Source organism: Drosophila erecta, unplaced genomic scaffold (assembly GCF_003286155.1).
Source record: "Drosophila erecta strain 14021-0224.00,06,07 unplaced genomic scaffold, DereRS2 tig00000092-arrow-pilon, whole genome shotgun sequence".
Taxonomy (NCBI): Eukaryota; Metazoa; Arthropoda; class Insecta; order Diptera; family Drosophilidae; genus Drosophila; species Drosophila erecta.
Genome location: NW_020825207.1, coordinates 1,010,119 through 1,026,673, shown reverse-complemented (window position 1 = coordinate 1,026,673; position 16,555 = coordinate 1,010,119). Strand labels below are relative to the sequence as shown.

The 16,555-nt window shown below is 46.6% G+C and overlaps 2 protein-coding genes across 4 annotated transcripts; one reads left to right on the top strand and one right to left on the bottom strand.

The window, feature by feature from the left end:
• Positions 1 to 1,367: 1,367 nt before the first annotated feature.
• On the top strand, positions 1,368 to 2,236 carry LOC6548223. Of its 2 annotated transcripts, XM_026980801.1 has the most exons (3): positions 1,550 to 1,623; positions 1,684 to 1,825; positions 1,885 to 2,236. In XM_026980801.1, the coding sequence occupies exons 2-3, from the start codon at positions 1,708 to 1,710 to the stop codon at positions 2,190 to 2,192; spliced, it is 426 nt and encodes a 141-aa protein (XP_026836602.1). In that variant the 5' UTR covers positions 1,550 to 1,623; positions 1,684 to 1,707; the 3' UTR covers positions 2,193 to 2,236. The 2 variants fall into 2 exon arrangements, with proteins under 2 accessions (XP_026836603.1, XP_026836602.1); XM_026980802.1 differs by lacking the exon at positions 1,684 to 1,825 and having other exon boundaries at positions 1,368 to 1,623.
• Positions 2,237 to 3,767: 1,531 nt separating this feature from the next.
• On the bottom strand, positions 3,768 to 13,797 carry LOC6548224 (muscarinic acetylcholine receptor DM1). Of its 2 annotated transcripts, none has more exons than XM_015156039.2 (5): positions 13,110 to 13,797; positions 7,583 to 8,698; positions 7,018 to 7,201; positions 6,772 to 6,959; positions 3,768 to 5,418 (listed from the first exon to the last, which is right to left on the bottom strand). In XM_015156039.2, the coding sequence occupies exons 2-5, from the start codon at positions 8,536 to 8,538 to the stop codon at positions 4,305 to 4,307; spliced, it is 2,442 nt and encodes an 813-aa protein (XP_015011525.1). In that variant the 5' UTR covers positions 8,539 to 8,698; positions 13,110 to 13,797; the 3' UTR covers positions 3,768 to 4,304. The 2 variants fall into 2 exon arrangements, with proteins under 2 accessions (XP_015011525.1, XP_001976586.1); XM_001976550.3 differs by having other exon boundaries at positions 6,823 to 6,959.
• Positions 13,798 to 16,555: the final 2,758 nt, after the last annotated feature.

Here is a 16,555-nt window from a genome sequence, read left to right as displayed (position 1 = left end):
TTGTTTTATTATACAATACATAAATACATATAAACCACTTTTTTTGCATAAAACCAAGCCCCCAGTGTGTTTCACTAGAAGGCGGCCAGCTTAATCCTTTAAATTAAAATGCTTCTTGCCAATTTGCTGGCAACTAAGCCAGGTAATTCATGGCTCAATCAAGTCAAATGACACTTAAGCAGCTGAGAGCCCGCCCCAACGATTATGGGCACCCACCTGCTAGTATATATACTATACATAGTGTGTATCTATGAGAGTGCTTGGATTAGGCACACTCACAAAAAGAGCAACGGAAAATGCCTTTTGGTATTTTGCCGCTTGATGGATGTGTCCGTGGTGGCTATTGTGCAATTGATTGATTGACGACATAATCTTATTGACACTTAACCTAATTAAACGTCGCTCATTACTCGCCGGCTCAGGTAGTCGCACTCGCACTCGCACTCGCACTCGCCGTCTAGCACCTGTTACCGCTTATGGCCCTCGATTGGGGCTAAGGAGCCCAGGTCCCCGTCCCCGTCCCCGTCCCGTCCTCCCATTGATCTTTCTGGCCGGTGGAGGGAGGGGGCCGAGTACTTCCGCTTCGGCGGAGGCACTTTGCATGCAGGAGGCCCACAAAAGGCCACAAAAGACGCAACGTGTGGCACATACTAATGCTTGCCACTTACCAATTGGAGTACTATGGGGAACGCTTACCATATTTCCCAATAAAACAATGGATATTCAAGAGTTAGAACCTTGTTCGTGGAAAACAAGTCCTTGCTCTTAGGATAATAACTAGGAGACAACCACCAATTGCATACTCACCGCGTCCTCTTGTCTAAGCGTAAGTAAGACCACTAATACTTAGCCACTCTCCTTACAAAGTTCCAAAATACTTTTCCATGCATTTCCACTGTGCGGTGGACGACAGACGACCTGGGCGGCGGTTTGGCACGCGCCGCGGTTTCCGCGGACTTCGGCTGCGGTCTTGGTCTTCGAATTTGACTTGGGGTTCAGCCGGAAGCCGTTAGTTGTTTGGGCCATGTGGGCTTTTATGGCCGAGTGCTGACGGCGGAGACAGAAATCAAAGACTACAGCCATCCCACTCGCCGTTGGCCCGGTCCCGGTCCCGGTCAAAGTTGAGTAGGTCACTAAACTCGGATATCGACGCTGTTTGCGAATGGAGCCGCAATTAGCGTTGATTATGGCCAGCAGAGTTGAGTGACATTTTGTGGGCTAGAACGGGCTGGTCATGTGTGTGTTCATTATTAACCGCACCCACGCAAACTCATGTGAATATTGATCCTGGTGGCAGCAGTGTCCGCTCTGCTGTCCTGCCATACCTGCGATTATTAATAATGGTCACGCGCGCGGCCAACTTTGCATTGCGATTTCTTGGTAGTCAGTTGCCATCGCGTTGTCCCGACAAACGGCTGTGTCCTGGAGGACTAGGATACCTACGGAAAATCCAATCGTGGGAAAATCAATACTAATGAGCCATTAAACGTGGCCTCAGCTGCAGTCGGCCGTAGTCTAATGAGCTGAGCGGCGGCGGAAATTGAATGTTGGCTCTAACCAAGCGGCTGCAGCAGGAAATCACATCGGCATCGCTCTTAGCCATCTCTCCGCCGAACGGAAACGGTAAGGGTGAAGGTGGAGGTGAGGGTGAGGGTATCAGAAGCACTAAAACGGAAGTCTTAGGCGTAATGCCTTGCGCCTGAGTGGATGCGTAGCATGGGCTGCTCCAGTTCCAAGACCGCCGCCACCGTAGAAGACAGCAAATCATCGAAGCCCGGTTCGGCCAAGTCCAGTGCAACGAGAATGGCCGCCAAGAAGGAGTACCGTAGGTCGCGATATAAAGCCGATTAATGGGAATTTAAGCAGGAACCCACCTCCTTTCAGCCGCCTCTGAGGCCTTCACCATTCCTTTGGAGAGCGATGACAATGCGGAGATGCCGCTGAACGAGACGGTGCGCCAGCCGCCGAAGAGGATTCAGCTGCTGATGCAGGAGGCGGCCAGCTCGGAGCCACTCACCTTGGAGGAACTGGAGGAGAAGCAGCTGAAGGCCGAGCAGAGGCGCCAGGAGCTGATGCAGCAGAAGCTGGAGATCATACAGAAGAATGCACAGATGCTCATGAGGCCTCATGAGGAAACCCCTGGCGAAGGCGACCGGAACGAGGGCGCGGAGGAACAGCCCGAAAAGGTCTAACTATGTATCTCTTTTTCATTCACATTTTTATTGTTAGCTTTAAATTATATATGTATTACTATATATCGTAGTATATTTCCAAACAATTAGATTGTATGCAATTAAATCTGCTCTCTTCGTCAAAATGCTGTCCATCTGCTCTGGTTGTAATCCTATATGTCAAACCTTTTCTCTTGGTAGTCAAAAACGTGATCTATTTGTAATCGAGTGTTAAATATGTACGTCTAAAGGCTAAATGTAGGTATTTCGGATTGCGGATTTCATATTTCAGATATCAGATTTCGGTTTTCGGTTTTATCGACTCGCGACTTGGGTCGATTAGATATTGTTTGCAGTACTATATGCTTCATTAGGATGTGTGTGCGTGGTTGTAAATCATGTCTTTTGGATTGGTTGGTTGCTTACACTTGTTCTTGTGGTTGCTCGGTATCGTTACATCATATTAAACGTCGTATTCATATATATGTACTTGTATATATCGTATCGTTAGGTATAAATATGCGTACTGTGTCACAGACACTACAAATGTCGCTTTGATTTCGGCTTGATTTCGGCCAGGCCCCGCGTCACTCGGCTTAACTGGGGCCAACAATTTGTTAATATTTCAATTAGTTACCTACACACTCATTAAAAATGTTCGCTCCCCCGATCGCATCGAATATATCGTAGTACCTGGATGTCGTTTGCTTACACTGTATGTATTTTACTCTCTCATATGCCTTGAATATGAATATGCTTGCGGTTCACTATTAGTTACAGTAGTTACTGGAATTGGTGCACTTCGAAGAAGCAATTGGTTAATAGCTATGAGTTGTGGTACGATTCGGGATGCTGCCCAAAGAGATGGTCCGCCAGTCGGCGGATTGGCCACTTTCAGCACAACCTATTGTTAGGGTTACTAATACTATCCGTCCAGTGTCCGGGTGCTCACGATCCTGATCCCCGCCCCACGTCCGTGTCTGTGTCTGTGTCTGTGTCCTGATCCGCCTCAACTGGGCCATCCCTTCGACACACGTGCCCCAAACATATTGCTTGCGTTACTGTTGTTACTCCCGGGTTAAGATCGTCCCGGTTTCGGGGACGTTTCCACGTCAGTTACAAAAGGTTTGTTCTTAGTAGTCGAACCATGGTGGGTTGCGTTCTTAATACATACAAATAATCGTTATTTTATACATACATATTCCGATATATTAGCAGGTATGTGTCTACAAGTTGATTTGCACGGTTGACGCTTGTTCGGCTTTGGTTTCTACACACATGTACAAAAAACAAACTTTAACTATTGAAAACGAGCAGTACAATCACAATATTCCCCCTACAATTAATACATGTCCGTCATGTCCCCCCACCTACACAACGAAAGTCGTAACGAGAACAAAACGATTCCATTGGTTGGCCAAGATGCAACCGCCATTCGTTGACCGCGGAACTTAATCCTCCTACTTTGAACTTGTATTAAAGCTTTTTTGGTTTCTGCCTCGCCGCCTTTCGCCAACAACTTAAGCTAACTCATTTGCCATGTGTATAATAATAAATATATATCTTATATATGTGTATGTATGAATTGCAATCGTAATCCATTATATTTGTATTAAATTCTTCTGCATCGAGCATGTGCCTACCTAACAGTACGTAAACGCTAACAAAATGGAATCTCCTCCGCCTCCTGGGACCGTGATCATCGTGATAATTCTGTTGTGATCAGGTGCTGCGGAGGGTTGCCTGGGGAATTAGTCTAAAGACACCTTAATGAGATCTTTGGCTTGAATGGAAGCAGCTGGTCGAGCTTCATGGGTCTAACTGGGCCTGGAAGAGGTAAGTGGGTGGAATATGTCAAGGTAGAACCGCAGAAGTCGCCTCTGAAACTGTCTTAAAACTTATTTTCACACCGCGAAACCTCAGTTCTGGCAATAATTATTTGGGGCAACCCTCTCGAAATGGTGATGCGTGTATATAGTCGGGGGCTAGACATCAAAAAATCAGTACTGCTTGTCAATGGGTAATCCTAAGCCTAGTTTTGGTTTTACTGCCTCCCAAAATTCTAGCACACAACACTTATTGCAACTACTAGTAGTTAACCGGCCAGATGATGGGTGATTAAGTATTAATTATCTAGTTGTAGACGCCGCGCACCATGCCCTCGCGGTTCCGGGTGTGCCACTTGCAGGTGAGGATCCGGACGTAGGTCCTCCGGAAGGTGGCGTTGCACAGGGCGTAGCACATGGGGTTGATCGTCGAGTTGATGTAGCACAGGGCGTAGAAGAAGTCCCACAGCTCCGTGGGGATGCAGTCGGAGCAGGTGGTCAGCGGCTTGATCAGCACCAGGATGTTGTACGGGGTCCACGTGATGATGAAGCTCAGCAGGATGGCCGACAGTGTCTTGGCCGCCTTCGACTCCTGCCGCTTCTCCTGCGATTTCTTCTTCTTCTTGGCCGCATTGCGGGCGTTCATGAGCGCGTGGGCCCCGCCCACTCCGCCACCCGCTGCCGCGGCCCCAGCCTTGCCCAGCTGCTTGGGTATGACCTTGGCGTTGAGTAGCCTGGCATCGTGCTGAGCATGGGACATCCTCCGTCCGAGTGGCAGGCTGAACTCAGAGTCCCGCGAGGGCAAAGGTCGTCGGGTGGCTGCGGCGCTTGCCAAAGGAGGTGCCCCCGCCGGCGTCGTCGTCGTGGGCCCGTCCTCGTGTATCATCTTGATGGAGGGCGCACAGTCGCCTTGCAGGCTCAAGGCTGTGGAGGCAGCTGCCCCGGCACCAGCGGCACCGGCGGCACCCCCTCCTCCGTTGGCCGCATTGCTGGATGCTCCGTCGGATGGCAGGCGGATGAGTATCGTGTACACGGAGTCCTGGCTCACCGACCGTGAGTTAATGCGATTGATGACGGGCAGAGTGCGCGAGTCGCGATGCGTCGCATTTCCGGTCGCTCCCAGTCCGATTCCACTTCCGTTTCCGGCCCCACTCCCGTTCACTGCGCCATTGCCGTTGTGGCTGGTGTTGTTGTTGTTGTTGTTGATGTTGATGGCGCCATTGCCATTGCCAGTGGGATGCACATTGGCCGTCGTGCTCGCCGCAACCGCACTCATTTCCTGCAGCTGCGAAATGGAGGCGAGCGGTGGGCGTGGCAGCGGCGTGGGCGAGACATCCGACAGGAGAATGCTGGGCGGACGCACGCCGCTCACGCTGCCGCCCATCGAGTAGTTGTCCCGCATCACGTTCATCGAGGTGCATCTGCGAAGTGGAGGAAGAGAGGAGACAGGATGTGGCATTGGTTAGGCACTTCGAAAAACACACATTAGAGTGGACCACTCCAACGACATTGACAGGCAACTAGAACATGAACAACAGCTCGGGCCAAAATCTGGATGCAACTGTGCCTCTGCTCATCCAAATGTGGCACACTCGGACACACAGGACACAGAGGACACAGCAACACATCATGCATGTGGGCAGTGCATTTGGAATGGAAACAAGTGGCCGGAAATCGCAGCTTAAATCGATTACCCAGCCGATTGCCAATGGCACACATAAATTGAAACCAGTGCAGTGGTCAAAGAGATACGTATCTTTAAAATGCAATTCTGGCACTCGTTTCAATTATAGCTATCGCGTTTAAAATGGGTATCCTACACATTTTTGGGTTGGCCAGAGTGGCGACACATCGCGGACTCATCCAAAAGCTCATTTTCCCAACTCATTTCTATGCTAATTCAGATCCCAAATGGAATTGCACTTTAGCAAATTATTTAACTGTTTATATTTGCTAATTATTCCCCACTGATCTATGCGACCAATTTGCACGCAGTCTGTGAATTTATTCACGTCGGGAGAGTTTCAAATGGAATTTGAACGAAGCATGAAAATTAAAAATCATACACACATCTATTGTTCAACAAATTATAAATAAACTCCTATACGTAATTAGAAATACCCATAGACAGAATGTCTATGGACTGTGTGAAATATCTTAAGCTTGATTTTGGAGATAGGTAATATGAAATTCAGAAACGCATCATTGAGCGCAAGAGGGATTTGCAATCTAAGCTGAAACTATCACTTGTTCAAATCCAATTCAATGGATTAATTACAGCCAGCGGAATCAAGAAACTCCGGAGCACAATGGCCAGCTCGAACTACCTTGGACTGTAAGCCGCAATTAGTTTCCATCCCGATGTGTGCAGTGGTGCAAAGCCTTCCATCTACGTGGATTATTTTAGTGCTGGATGGACTTTGATGGATTCGTGTGTGGAAGGGTACAGGGAGTGCTCGATGGGCAGGGAAAGGGAGGGGATTGGGATTGGTGCATCGTGGTGGCCAGTGGAGAATGGACCCATGCTCCTCCTGCTGGGCACTTTTCACCACTGCCACTTTGCGTTTGTGTGCACAGGCATTGGACGGGAAATCGAAGATGTGCACGTATACTCGTATGATTTGGGTGCAAGTTGTTTGTTTGCCTCTCGGAAAAGTGCTCTATGTGCAGTGGAAGCGAGTCATACGCATAACTTGGGGTGAGAGAGTGGGTGCGGTGTCGGCTTACTCGAAATATAGACGATTAAAGTTCAGAATTTTGATTGTTTTTACTACCTGGAGACGGAGCTTTGTAAAGGAGTTTCAATTGTTACTGGTGTTGCATACCCTAAATCAGAAGGCTCCTCCTGCTCGTAGGCGAAGTCGTCGGAGTCCTCGCGACCGGAGTGCCACCACGCAATGCACCACTCCTTGATGCTGCCGAAGCAGGTGTACGATTTTTTGATTGTATTGGTGCTTTTGATCTGTGGATAGTGGGAATTAGTAACCAGAAACAGGGAAAAGGCGGTCAGAGTGTCCTACGCTTGACTTGCGCGAGTGCATCCCGTGGTAGCCGGAGTCGATGACCATGTTGGTCATGTAGACGCTCTCCGCGTCCGCCGAACTCTCGGAGCGCGGACGTCGCCAGGTGTCGTGGTCGTTGCCGCCCACCTGGGCGAAGGCCAGCAGGCCGCCGGAGGCGTGATTCACCACCGTGTTCTCATCACTGCAAAAGTCACAACATTCCATTACTTGCCTAAGTGCTTAGTTGTATATTTAGAATTATAATGTCCTTAATGTCCGACCAAGCCAAACAAACTCATAGGTTTGTAGGTGGAAAATGACTGTACAGTAATCATGCCGATTCCAACGTGACGCAAAATCAAAGAAAACGAATCAACGAGCTGTGAAATGAAAACCGCTTCAAAATTTCAAACTCAAAATGGTGCAGCTCATTGAGTCGCCAAATAAGCAAGAGATACTTCAGCTCAACGCTTCATCAGTTAATATTACTTTAAGGTATTGGTCAGACTAACAAACCTAGGTAGCTTGGTTCCTTAAGAAATCTGGCTGCACACATTTAACTTGCTTAACACCTTTAACTCACCTGCTGTTCGATCTCTTGCTGGAGTCCTTCTTGCCCGCCTGCAGGTTGGGCAGGTCCTTCTGCCGCTTTTTCGTCTCGCGCCAGATGCGCCAGTAGAGGAAGCACATGATGGTGACCGGGAAGTAGAAGGCGGCCAGTGCCGTGCCGAAGGTGATGTACTGGTTGGTCTCGATGAACTGGATGTAGCACTCGTCCTTGGGCACCGTGCGCTTGCCCTCGATGTAGGGCCAGCTGTAGATCCAGGGCGGCCAGAGGAGCAGGCTGATGCCCCAGGCGGCGCCAATCATCACCGCCGCCCGATTGGTGGTCCTCTTGGCGCGGTACGTCAGCGGGCGAGTGACACTGAAGTACCGATCGAAACTGATGATCAGCAGGTTCAGCACCGAAGCATTCGACGCCAGGTAGTCCAGGGCCAGCCAGGTGTCGCAGACAATGGGACCCAAGGGCCAGTAGCCCAGGATTGTGGTCACCGCAAAGAGCGGCATCGATATCGCGCCGATGGCGAAGTCCGCGATGGCCAGCGAGAAGAGGAAGTAGTTGCTGATCGTCTGGAGCTGCTTGTCGATCTTGAAGGATATCATCACCATGACATTGCCCGCCACTGTCACCGTGCTCAAAATCGCCGCCACGAAGCCCATGACCACCATGGAGGCCAGTGAGTACCGCGGGCCCTTCGTCTCGAAGCCCATGGTGCCGTTGGTCTGGTTTCCGTACATTCCCGAATAGGGATCGTATAGCCCGCTGGCCGCCGTGGACGTCAGGTTCTCGAACAGGGCGGTCAGGAGGGTGGTGCCCGGGTATCCTGGCGAGTACCCTGCAGGACTCGCCGTCGTCGTCGTCGTGCTGGTCGTCGTGGTCGTGGTGGTCGTTGTGCTCGTGGTTACGGTCTTAAACAGCGGCTCTAGTATGCTGGGCGGGCCATGGGCGGCCAATGCCAGACTCATGACCGGCTCCATGGCGTATACGTGATTTTATCTACTTTGCAGCTGTGCGAGTTACGATGCTCGCTGTCGCTCGCTTTCTCTCTCTGTGCTTGGCTTGTCTCTTAGTTGAGCCTCATCCGCTGCTTTTCCTTTTTACTGCACCCACGCAAGGCGTTGGCCATTTTCCCGGACCCTAAAAGAAGGAAAACGGGGATGTTAGGCGGGATTTCGGAATGGCCCGAACGGAAGGCAGCCTAAAATAATTGCTTTGATCTCATTACATTCAGTAAAAGAATATTATTTTCACTGTTGTTCATTAACACAAACACAACCATTATATTTTCAGTGCAGCATTCCAAGTACACATTACCAACTCGCATATGCGAACTGAAAACTCTTTACTGCCCTACGAGTATAGTTAGCCGTTCGAAGATCTCGTAACTTGGTAAATTTACAGCCTTTCGAAAGACCGTAATAAATATCACATAGATGCTAAAGGATGTGCAGCAAAGTGGCGCCGCAGAAGTTATTAAATTAACCGGGAAAATGTGTAAGTGCCAGAAGATGTCAGTGGGCGTTGTGCTCCAAAGGAATAAGAGCGCGAGATGCGAGTTTCTCGCATCCGGATGCGGCAATAATTATGATAAGCCAACTTGGGCGGCTAAGCACCGTAAAATACTTGAGCTTAGCGTTTATAATCGACTTGAGGCCTTCAGGCTCGAAGAGTAATTGCATGTTGGGCTGGGAAGTGCATATAGTCACACGATTCCCGATGCCCAAGTCAGCGGATGGCCAAGAGGCATGGAAGGGAACGGCGAGATTTATGAGAAACTGTCCCAGCAGTGGCCTTTGATATATCTCATCTTGGCAAGGAATCCTGGGGAAGGAAGCGGAATAACATATTTACAATGCCAGGGGCCGACTGGCTTTGTGCTTTCTGCAAAATGACATTTTCTGTGTGATTTGTTTTAATGGAAATGAAAACGTGAATGTAAATGTAAATGTAAATGAAAATGAAAACGGCTTGAATGCGTTTCCTTGGCAGGCCTCAGACAGCCCCTGCCGCCCATTTGCAGCCGTTCAGCCATTTCAGCCACACCCACAACATTTGTTGTTCGTTTATTACTGCTGCCAACAATGGCAGTGGCAAAAACGACAAAAATAACAACAGCCGTGCAACAGTCGAGGAGGAACTTGGCTCGAACAAGGAGCATCGAGCTGCGAGCTGCGAGCTGCGAGCCCCGACACTTTGGCACGGAAATGTTCCAGGCGGCTTCCTCTGACACTTTTCAAAACTATTGATGTTGTCATTGGCCATATGCCTATAGATATCTGGAGGAGGGAGCGGGGGCTTGTTCATTTGGCAGCCATTGTGCGCGGCGACTTTGATTTGGAAAGTTTTCACCAGCTCGCATTGAAAAGCCACGTTACGCATACGCCATGGCTGCCACCTGATTGATAGGCCACGATACGTGGCGAAATGAACAGGCCACAATGAGCTGTCCGTGATTGATTCGCATTCAATGGATGTGAAGTTATTGTGCGCCGAGCCATTGTCGCTGGTCAGAGCGGTTTCATACACATCAGGCCACAAAAGGGTCAAATTCCAGAAAACGAATTTACGTATCTTTCTGCAGAAACCCTATTAATATTTGATTTTAGGGCTGTTATCAACGCGCAACCACTATGTAATCTTAACTGCTATTAGCTCGTAATTAAACGTTATCTACGTAAAATAACACACATCACCCAATTCAGTCTTTCACCCACCGAACTAAAATAGCACGTCTTGTTGAGTAGAATAGCTTTCCTGGAAAAACATTTCCCATTCTTATGTTCCAAACCACAGCGCATTCTCCGTGCAGCAAATGGCCTGAATACACATACAATTTTCAGCTAAACCAGTTAGCTTGTAGTGGGCTTGAATTACAAGAAAACAAAGCGAACGGCTGATTGCATTTGGCTTTAAAAATACCATTGCCTACTTTCAGGTCGAATGACTACATATATGCGTTTCAGGATGCAAATAGCATCAATTAACGAGTCGATTGAATCACCACGAATCATCACTAACTGAAATGTGCACGTTGACGGTTCAATTGACCTTTGTGGAGCTCAAAAAGTGCGTAATTTCCGCCGATTGTGCTCTGCCCTCGTTTTAAGCTATTTATGGCTATAACTCCAAAGGATGCCCAATTAAATGCAGCGTTAAACAATAAATCAATCAAAATCCGTCTGTTTATCTCATTGAAAACACGCACACACGTATAAATCAATTGCAAAACAAGCTAACAAACTGGTGAGATGGGCAAAACCAATGGGGCGCCATAAATTGAGCCGACGTATCGTACTGACAACAACAAGCTCAGCAACAAATGGAGAGGGCAGAACATTTCCAATAAGTGAAAAAACAAATCGCTCGTGTGACTCGGTACTTCTCGGTTATCCCCATGGTGGGGGCTTCTCCTCAGAGACCCAAGTAGTTGGAGCGCTATTTCTCGGCTACGTGATTTTGACTTGGCCACGTCAGATTACGGACTTGTGGGGCGGAACTACACCGATAAAAACTGCTCCGATATGATGCTCACATCTAACAAATTCCGGATGTCCGAATTCAGAGATACTGTTTCAATGTAAACTATACATCTTCCTTTGACTGGAAAAACAAACGTATTGGATTTTTCGGTGAATGTAGTTATTGGTTATCAGCTGCCATTGCCGGCTGTCCGCTTGTGTTACATTCAAATTTATCAGGCGACCGCTCCTTCGGCAAGTAATCGAATTGAGCTCCTTGTTGCCGTGCCTCGCTTTTTGGCTGCCATAAAAAAGGATTTATGGATTTATTATCAAATGCGTCGGGCGCAAAACACAAGTAACCATATACCATACACAATATACACACACATCCTCATGGCTGAGCAACCTGCGACCCGCGAGGATTTGTTTTGCCATTTATTAGGCTATTTTTATGACACTGCCACGAGCTGGTGGAACGATGGGTTAGCACAGTGAGCACACCAAGTAACCGCTAATCAAATCACACTTCACTTTTCAGCCATGGGAATTGTGCTGTGCCTTGTAGGCCGCCAGTCTGGAACAGGCCCATGGCCAGTTGCAGTTTTGGCAATTGTAAATCTCCCTGTTTATCACAGCCGAATGAATTATAACGCCAGTCAATTATTGGCGCACTGGATGATTGTGCTTCCCCCTTATCAGGTGCTTACAGGCGATCAGGTGACACAGTTCTTATGTGTAAGCTCCTGGCAACCGCTGATTCGTTGAAGAGTGAAGTATTGACTAACGACTTTAACTTGCTTATGACAGGGAAAAGCAGGGACTCTCGTATGTAATTAATTAGTGATTTATGTAACTTTCTTGCCTTTATGTATTGTGACCTCACCAGCTTTTGTGGATCCTTAAAACGTGTTTACCCGAAAGTATGCTACAAAATATGTGTTACACGGAAGTGCGATGGTTCTTAACACTGCAAACAACAGAGAGGCCTTCCTCGTTCTCGAAGTTTGTGCTTCATGCGCCCAAATTATCGTCCCCTTTTGCCGAGCTTCACTGTCCTCGAAAGTGTATATTTTTGATCAGCTCATCAACAGTCGGCTCTATTTTGCATTGGTTATTCTCGTTCTGGCTCGCTTTTTATGCGGGCTCTGTCAACGCGCACACACACTCGCTCACGCCTATTTAAACACACCCACTCGCCCACCCACACACACAGACACACACACACACGCACTTTGGGAGAGGAGAGGCTGCGGAAGCAAAGGATGGGCAGGCCAACTAGCTTGCATACTTTCGAGCGCCCTGTCTTTCAGTGCGCCCATTTCTCCTTTCTTTTCTGCTTTCTGCTGGCTTATGTTAATTTCGCGCGAGTTTAATTGCTTGCCACATGGCTGCTGATGCCAAGCGGATGCCCTTAGCTGTTGACTGCTTTCTGTTGCCTGTGTCCTGTTCTCTGTTCTCTGTTGCCTGTTCCGAGCTGCCTGCTTTTCAGCGTTTCCTTGGACAGAAATGCGAGCTGCTTTGCCTGGCTTGTTTGCGGAAATTAAATTGCTGGACTGGCTTTCACCTTATGCTCCGGCTGTCCGCTAAGCATATTGCCAAGCGAAATGCGCCCACACATGGAGAAAAACAGTTTGGCCCATTCTTCTTAATCACATTATTTCACTTCCACTTCATAGATTAGTTATAATAAGCGATACCAATAAAAAAAAACGCTTGACTTCACCTTTGAACTCTTTGAGCAAGTTAACAATGTTAGTTTGTATAGCTTCGAAGACTTGAATGTTGAAAAGACATTTCAAACCAGCTTTTCCCACGAAATATAACCAACGCCCGTGCTGTTTCCAACGTTTCTCGCTGTGTAGACTCGGGTGAGGTTGTGCGAACTGCTGGGTTGTAGGTCGAGCGGGTGGTGGCGCTACAGGGCGCGGGGAGAGGGGTGCTTGAGCCGCGCCCCACCGACCTACTCGCACAAAGTTTAATCAAAACGAGAGCACTGGAAACGGAGAAAGCAGCGCTGCCGACGCCGCGGTCGACGGCGACGCCAACGCACACACACACACACTCTGGGGAACTGAACTCTCACTTACTTTCTCGCTCCCTCTCTCGCTTTCGGGGCTCTCTCGTGGCGCTCGCGTGCCCTCTTGCTCTAACCTATTGCTTATTTGAGTAGGTTCCGTTGTAACGGTGACATCGCTGTTGTTGCTGCTGCTGTTGTTGCTGGCTTTGTTTTTGTTTTTGTTTTCGGGCTTAGAGATGCTGCCTCTGCTGGCGTCGCAGCCTCGGCGTTGGTGTTGGTGTTGCTTTTGCTGCTTCTGTTGATTTTGGCCATTTGCCGCTCCCAAAAGTATGCTTTGTAATTTTTTGTATTGTGCGCGCACATCTTCGCTTCTGCTTTCTAGTATCGTATCCTGCCGCTCCTGGCTGCCCCGCCCCCAGCGCCTCCGCCTCCTGCTCTTTGGATCCTGCTCAATTCATTTCGCCTTTCGCCAATTTTATTATACACAATGCGAACTGCGACGCCGACGTCGGCGACTTTGCGTGCTTAAAGTTAGCACATTTAACATTGCAACTGGGTTTGTTTTACTCGCTATGCGCACACAGCACAACTCTAATGACTTGCTTTAACTTAAGTATTTAATTATTGCTCGTTGTAAAAATTCCCCCGACACCGCTGACAGCTCTGCACGCGTTTGTTTTTCACTCGGTTATTGTTGCTACTTTTCAGCGCGAAACTAGAGAGGCTGTAGCGCACGTTGCCAAATCTCATCCGGGACTGAAGCTGAAAATTCTGGCCAAGGTATATAACGGTACAGAGCCGAGGAGAGGAGAGAGCCAGAGCCAGAGCCAGAGCCGAGCCGAGCAGCAGCCGAGAGAGCGTGGTGGAGAAGGAGAGAGTGGGCGACGCGAGTTCTTTATGCTGGAATTTGTGTTTGTTGGGCAGCATGGCGAGCATCCTTTTACCAACACCCTCGCACAAAGGACATACGGAAAAACGGGCTGCGACTGTGTGCGTGCAGCCGAAAATGTGCTGGCAGCGGAACTTAATGGATGAATATGAATGAAACGCCGCAACAGTCCAACTGCGCGACTTAGGGCCGAGGGGTAGGTGGCAGGGGCAGGGCGATCTAGTGGCTGGGGGGACAGGGGATAGAGGCGCCCAGTGGGTGGCAGGGGAATTCCAGGTGGCGAAGACAAGTCCGCACGAGGCCCACGGGCATGGCTCGAGTGCCATCTTGTGTAGCAGCAGCATCTACGACTGCCACATCTGCAGCAGCAGCAGCAGCAACAGCAGCAACACTGGCCACTTTTCAATGGGACTCCTGGCGAACGAGTGTAAACGTAACGCATTCGTGTGAGTGCCGCTGCGAGGGTGTTCGTGTGAAGTGGAAGCGCTGGAAAAGCGCATTCACATTTCAATTAAATAACACCAGCGGCGTACGGTCACAATTGCCAGTTCAATGGGCATTCCGAGCCTGTGAGGAAAATAACCACTTGGGCTTTGGGTGAATTTCGACTGGAGGGTTCTATTCTCAGAGCGTTGAGAAAGGTAAGCACAGCTGGGGTGTTGAATGCTCAAAATGAAATGAAGGACCGCAAATACTTAAGACCTTTCCTTTGTATTAGAGATATTACTAAGTTTACTCTGCTAGTGCAATCGAGAAATTTAAACATTTTCTGGAATATCGGTAGAAATTGGGGAAAAAATTATAAAATGAAACAAAAACATTAAAATAAAAAAATGTACTAAATTTGAATGCAGATTTTTAGAGAATTCCACCAGAAACATTTAGAGGTATGCCACTTCAAAATCCGATAAAGATAAGTTGAGTTATGGAGTATAGAACTTCAGCCTTGGGGCATTTTTTAATTATTTTGAATTCTACAACAAAAAAATGACAAAAAAATTGAAAAAAATTAAATTTATAAATTTGAATGCAGATGTTTACAGAATTGCTCCAGAAACATTTTGAGGTATGCCACTTCAAAATCCGATTAAGATAAGTTGAGTTATGGAGTATAGAACTTCAGCCTTGGAGCATTTTTTAATTATTTTGAATTCTACAACATCATAGCAACAAAAAAATTACAAAAAAATTGAAAAAAATTAAATTTATGAATTTGAATGCAAATTTGTAGAGAATTCCGCCAGAAACATTTAGAGGTATGCCACTTCAAAATCCGATTAAGATAAGTTGAGTTATGGAGTATAGAACTTCAGCCTTGGGGCATTTTTTAATTACTTTGAATTCTACAACATCGTAACAACAAAAAAATGACAAAAAAATTGAAAAAAAATAAATTTTTAAATTTGAATGCAGATTTTTAGAGAATTCCACCAGAAACATTTAGAGGTATGCCACTTCAAAATCCGATAAAGATAAGTTGAGTTATGGAGTATAGAACTTCAGCCTTGGGGCATTTTTTAATTATTTTGAATTCTACAACAAAAAAATGACAAAAAAATTGAAAAAAAATAAATTTTTAAATTTGAATGCAGATTTTCAGAGAATTCCACCAGAAACATTTAGAGGTATGCCACTTCAAAATCCGATAAAGATAAGTTGAGTTATGGAGTATAGAACTTCAGCCTTGGGGCATTTTTTAATTATTTTGAATTCTACAACAAAAAAATGACAAAAAAATTGAAAAAAATTAAATTTATAAATTTGAATGCAGATGTTTACAGAATTGCTCCAGAAACATTTAGAGGTATGCCACTTCAAAATCCGATTAAGATAAGTTGAGTTATGGACTTTAGAACTTCAGTCTTTGGACATTTTTGAATTTCTACATCACCACACCAGAAAAATTAAAAAAAAATTTTGAAAAAAAAAAATTTCTAAATTTGAATGCAGATTTTTAGAGAATTCCGCCAGAAACATTTAGAGGTATGCCACTTCAAAATCCGATTAAGATAAGTTGAGTTATGGAGTATAGAACTTCAGCCTTGGGGCATTTTTAATTATTTTGAATTCTACAACATCATAACAACAAAAAAATGACAAAAAAATTGAAAAAAAAAATTTTTTTAAATTTGAATGCAGATTTTTAGAGAATTCCACCAGAAACATTTAGAGGTATGCCACTTCAAAATCCGATTAAGATAAGTTGAGTTATGGACTCTAGAACTTCAGTCTTTGGGCATTTTTGAATTTCTAGAACATCACACCACCAGAAAAATTAAAAAAAATTTTGAAAAAAAAATTTTTTTAATTTGAATGCAGATTTTTAGAGAATTGCTCCAGAAACATTTTGAGGTATGCCACTTCAAAATCCGATTATGATAAGTTGAGTTATGGAGTATAGAACTTCAGCCTTGGGGCATTTTTTAATTATTTTGAATTCTACAACATATTAACATATCAACATCAAAAAAATTAAAAATAATATGAATTTATAAATTGAGTTGCTTTATTAATAGCAACTCATGTTGCGTTTAAACTGGACAACAATGGAACTAACGCAGCGGACATGGCACTGGCGCTGGCACTTGCACTCCCCCAGCGACCCACACCCAGCGCACGAGCACCTC

What these genes read in the sequence shown, in the direction of transcription:
- LOC6548223 (XM_026980801.1), top strand. Translation starts at nt 1,708, where the DNA reads ATGCGTAGCATGGGCTGCTCCAGTTCCAAGACCGCCGCCACCGTAGAA. An exon ending in GGCCGCCAAGAAGGAGTACC is followed by an intron (nt 1,826 to 1,884) that starts GTAGGTCGCGAT and finishes ACCTCCTTTCAG; the next exon opens with CCGCCTCTGAGGCCTTCACC.
- LOC6548224 (XM_015156039.2), bottom strand. Translation starts at nt 8,538, where the DNA reads ATGGAGCCGGTCATGAGTCTGGCATTGGCCGCCCATGGCCCGCCCAGC. An exon ending in AGCAAGAGATCGAACAGCAG is followed by an intron (nt 7,202 to 7,582) that starts GTGAGTTAAAGG and finishes TGACTTTTGCAG; the next exon opens with TGATGAGAACACGGTGGTGA. An exon ending in TGCACTCGCGCAAGTCAAGC is followed by an intron (nt 6,960 to 7,017) that starts GTAGGACACTCT and finishes CACTATCCACAG; the next exon opens with ATCAAAAGCACCAATACAAT.